At 44.8% G+C, this 5,059-nt stretch overlaps 1 protein-coding gene across 1 annotated transcript in view; it reads right to left on the minus strand.

Moving 5' to 3' along the window:
• Positions 1 to 4,840, minus strand: part of c1qtnf12 (C1q and TNF related 12) — a 22,698-nt gene extending 17,858 nt beyond the window's left edge. The window contains exon 1 of the mRNA XM_019867193.1: positions 3,785 to 4,840. Within this exon, the coding sequence (XP_019722752.1) occupies positions 3,785 to 3,961 (177 nt within the window). The 5' untranslated portion in view covers positions 3,962 to 4,840. The remainder of the gene's footprint in view (positions 1 to 3,784) is intronic.
• Positions 4,841 to 5,059: the final 219 nt, after the last annotated feature.

A 5,059-nucleotide genomic window follows, 5' to 3' on the forward strand; every position in this document is an offset into this window, starting at 1 on the left:
GGTAAATGTGGGGTGTGAATGTTTGGCTGGATTGACAACATACATTTCATGCCAGGACACCTCGAGCAGACATGCTGTTTTCCTTGCCATGTGTCGAGTGATAAACTTACTTAAATAAGCAGTTTCTTAAGTAAATAAGAGTTGTCTCAGGGCACACTTTTGCCTCAGAAAGCAGAAAAGTGTGTCTCGAGCAGTGACAACGAGCTAACGTTTTGTAGTTTACTTGAAGCTGGAAGTTCAGGTTCTCATCAGAAGTGACATTTGGCAAAAACAATTTTCTGGCATTCAACTGCATCTTTTTCAGAGACAGTTTACGTGACAACCATCTTGTAAAAACTGCAAAGTGTTTTGAAAGATTTCAGAGACAGATGACAGGGTGTCACAACTATGTTTGTTCAAAAGTTGCAAAAGCGAGTAAAAACACAATGTCACTTTGGAATAAAAGGCTACACACATGCACATGGACAAACGGCTTGTCCTCCCGGGTATTTTGAATAGATTTCATCACTGTACGAGTGGGTTGGAAATGTGACATATGTAAATTTCCAATCTCTTTGACACATTAGTAAATGTGGTGGTCTGCCATTGTTGTGGTAGTGAAATACTTGTCTCAGGGTAGACTCATGACGGCTCCAGTTTTGAGTGTTTCATTGTGTTCAAACCTTCCACTTTGAGATGTTAAAAATGGAATTGTGTAAAAAAGAAGAAAAAAAAATCTTGAGATTATGTAAATTCTGCTCTGGTTGTGGGAGATGAAAACAAAATTAGTGGGGAGGGACACAGGAGGATTTGAAGGGGGGCTAATCCTAACCAAGGTGTTCTCTTTCAGGATCCATTCGAACGGGTTTTGTGCCGACCTTACACAGCAGGTTGGCCCACTTTCCAGGGCCACACCGCCCCCCGATTGGATGTCCCAGACACAGCGGAGTCAGACCGTGTCTTAGAATGACAGAATCAATTGACCGGGAAGAACACTGCCCCGGTTCTCAAAATATCCACCCACCCTAACATTCACAGGAATTATATCATGGCAGAGGGCCTACAATGTTGGACCTCTGTTGAGGTAGGTGGATGTTGGGAAGGCATTTGAGGAACATTTTTTTAAAAAAACGAGACACCCCCGCACCTTGTTGGATGGGCCAGAGAAGTGGAATCCGAGCGGGTTATAATCTTGTCAGACTTAAGAGTTGACACAAGGTCATTCTTCATTGGTTCTGCTTTTACAGGGTGGCCCAAGCCAAATACACAGCAGCGGACCACAACCACCTACATGATGTTTTAGAGATACAAAGGAGAGTCACTGCTTGTTTCCACGAGAGTAAGATTCCAAAGGTAGGGGCAGAAGGGAAAGAAAGCAGGTATATAGGACATGAGCTTTGTATGCCAACATAATGGGTGGGCTGAAAGCAAATAACCTAGCCTGATGGAAAACCCACACAAATATTCATCACCAGCAAGAAACCAACTCCTAAGGCCAGACAGTTTCAATGAATTTACTGTAGGTGACGGTGTCCATAGGAGCCTCAGACTCCAGGTTGACAGCACCTTATCTGAGTCTGGCTGCGGCGACTTTCTGACTTTTTTAGGGCGCCTTTGACCAGCATAATGATCAGCTTGCTCACCGGGCTTTCCATTTACAGTTTGGTGCGACGTCACGCTGTGGGACTGTCTCCAGAAATTGATTCACACTCCTCGTCCTGTGAATTGATGGTTTTAAGTTCTTGCTGTGGGCTTCCAATAGTTGTAACGAGCATGTCGGTTTCATTCACTGTACCACATACTTAATCAGCAGTGGCCTTCCACTTGCTTGGCTTCATCTCCATCCAGAGGAGCATCTGCTGCAAGAACTTCCCGAAAGAATCTGTTAAACAAAACATCTGTGTGCAATATTTTGTACTTCTGCCTGTGTATTTGGTTGCCTGTGGACTCACAGGCACAAGTCCCCTGAATTTTGTTAACGGTCATAGATTTTATCCTTCAGCTTTTTAGAAAACATTGTGATCTCATCACTCGGGCTTTAATGGCTTTTGGTGACTTTTGTTCCTGCCATCACAAAATTATTATACAAGTCTTCAACCTCATTCTGGATTCTGTCAAAACTCAATTCAGGAGGACAACCTAAAGGCTCAGGGATGGAGCCTGGCAAGGACACCCCACGATCAGAGCTGCCCTGAAGACACACCGAGACCTCTTGAGTCTTTCCACAGACTGTGACCAACTATATCATCTATCAGCGTCTCAAATTGGATTTTCAAAAACCCTGACAAAGCAGTTTTTGCAGTGAAAGACTTGGCTGTGGATTGGCTGTATACTTGACGCAAACATGTTTGAAGATCTACACTGCTGATGTTACTATCCATATCTAAGGCATGGTGAAGGTCGTCGACAATAGCTGTGACAATGTCAAATGATGCGCCATTAATATCTGGCGCGGACTTTGGTTGATGACCTGCAGGTTTGGCGTCCTTGGATTTAGACCAAATGTGGAGGATTTCAGTTACTGCCTCAGTTGTCTCATGCATGATGATATTTGATTTGGACTAAAGGATGACATTTGACTTGGTAGCTCCTCAAAAATCTCTATCGAGTGGGCATGGTTATGAGGCTCGTGGACTGACAGCTGATGCCAGCACTGTCCTCGACACTGAGTTGTCAACTCCAAGCCAGACAAATCCACAGTGCACGACAAGCAAGACATACCATCTAATAAAGCACTTTTACATTGGTAAAAGTGTGATGAATGTGAGTGGCAACAGCGACTAAGCATCTACGTCAATGGCCAAAGCCAAAGTATGATTTACCGTTTGGGAAATCTCCTCTGATAGCATGAGTCCAACCCGTTGGCGTAGTCGCACAGTCGCACTGAGATGCTAAGCGCTGAAGCAAATACATGTTTGGGCCTTCCAGGACAGGAGTCATTTCATCAGGCTTTGTATTACCAAGCAGCTGGTGGAACACTGGTATGATACTTTTCAGGGCATCAGTGGAACGTTTTGGGGTCATCCCTGTGCACGGCCACCAGTGTTGCACATGTGTTAGAGTGACAATCAACAGCAGCTAGCAGGCACCACTGGGCTGGCAAGATTTGAGCAAAATGTTTTTCGACACAATGGGAAGAAATCTCCTATTCCACTGCAAAGTGTGTCTGCATTTTGCCGAATACACGTTAGGTAAACATTGAAACGCTGCGCGATAACAACCACTGATCTGTGAAACCACACAGAGGACTTTCAGTCTCCCTTTCTGACACAACTCAATCTCCCTTATGATGTAGCTCCACTCTCTCTGTATGAGGGAGATGACATCGGCTGAAGTTGAAAGACAAAATGTGACCGCCAAGTGATCATAAAATATCATGGTCATTCTTCACCCCCCCAAAAAACCAAAAACAAAAACCCTCATCATCTTTGTTTTAGGGCTTGTAACAAGTTGTTACAGAAAAAAATGTCCTGTCTTGACATTACAATGCCTTTTTTGTCTCCACAGTAGTTTGAGGATATTCACACTAGACTTCACACTAATTGATGCTCTGATCGGCCCTTTAGCGATGCACATTCCTGGCATACCCGTGGAAGTCATCCATTAAGAATTTCACACATTTCGATGCGGCCTGCTGAGGTTTGACCTAAGAGGTCACACCTGTCCCCTGCAACCGTTCAACTTTTCCGCTCTACGGCTGCAAAATGGTGATAAACCTGTTCATGTCACTTACGACTATTTGTTATTAAAAAGCAACAGTAGTATGGTACAATTATACTTTGTTTTTAAGTGTTTCAATCACTACCTTGGGAATTCCAGACTCTTCTTCGCTGTTGGAAAGAGTCACGTTGTAGGTCTCTGTGTGCTGCAGTGGTGTCTCTTTCAACTTCTTCCTCTCCTTTTTAGCTTCCACTCCATCCAAGATGCAGTAAATCCAACAAATGCAAATCGCCACAACCAGGGGAGCAGTCCTATACCACATCTCCACAAAACTGCACCAGGATCCTGATGGAGACGGAATATTCTTGCAGAAGCGCCTATTCAAGGATGCACACCAGCTCCCGACGTCCTGAATGATGATAAAGTGCCAAAAAGAATGCAGCAACTCCAAGAGACAGTCACACTGACTACTGTGGTTGAGTCCCCACACCCCTCAACCCACTTCGGCCACTTGGTGCAGGCTTACTCAACTATGAAATGTTTCAAGCAGAATGCTCAGAGGGAATGACACATGGGCTCAGATCTGACAGCAAATAAACCCATTAGTGAGATTTTTCACGCTTTCTGCTCTGTTGGGGGGTGAGCTGAAAGATGGGAGGTAGGGGGGCAAAGGGGGTATACCAGAAGAAGCAGCAGCAGCAGAGAGGAGGGGTGTCAAAAACTTGAGGGTTTGCAGCGGCTGCTTCTTCTCACTCTCACCGTGCAGTGGATCCGGCAAAGTGATGCGGTAATGACTAAAAGTCGAAGGTCAGCCAAAGTCGTGGGAGTAGTGAAAAAGATGTTGTTGTTCAGTGTGTCCACTCGTCAGACAATTGGACACAATAGTGTGAGGTCCAGTCTTTTGAATCTCTTCCTGGTGGTTCCTCTCGAATATTCCTTAATCCTATCACAGGGTCGAACTGCGATCTTTCGACCACATGACACTCAGGTGCCGTGGTGGTTCACTGAAGGTTGCCTCCCCCCCAGCAAACTCACATCTGTTTGACATCAGACGGCAGGAAGAGATTTTGTTGTTGGTCTCTGCATATCCATGTTCTCCCGTGTTCACTTTCTGAGCATTCAGGAGTAAGCATGGTGGAGTTTTTATCATGAGCTATCCTCCCACCCCTCTCCTTTTCCACTCTTGGCAAACCCATAAGCCGGCCCAGGTCTGTTCTATCTCACCTGAAGCACAAGAGATTCTTAGGCAACAACTTGTTTATGCATGAGAAGTGTGTTCAAACGTGTGGATCTCCAAAACCCTACAGTTGGATCCAAGTTGCCTTGAGCGGATTCATATAATCTTATCTTGAATAAATCTACTGGAGCGATTTAGGGAGGTGTTAAATGGTAAATGGCAATTTGGCCATTAAAAAAGAAA

The sequence above is a fragment of the Hippocampus comes genome, unplaced genomic scaffold, assembly GCF_001891065.2.
Source record: "Hippocampus comes isolate QL1 unplaced genomic scaffold, H_comes_QL1_v1.1 scaffold486, whole genome shotgun sequence".
NCBI classification, from domain to species: domain Eukaryota; kingdom Metazoa; phylum Chordata; class Actinopteri; order Syngnathiformes; family Syngnathidae; genus Hippocampus; species Hippocampus comes.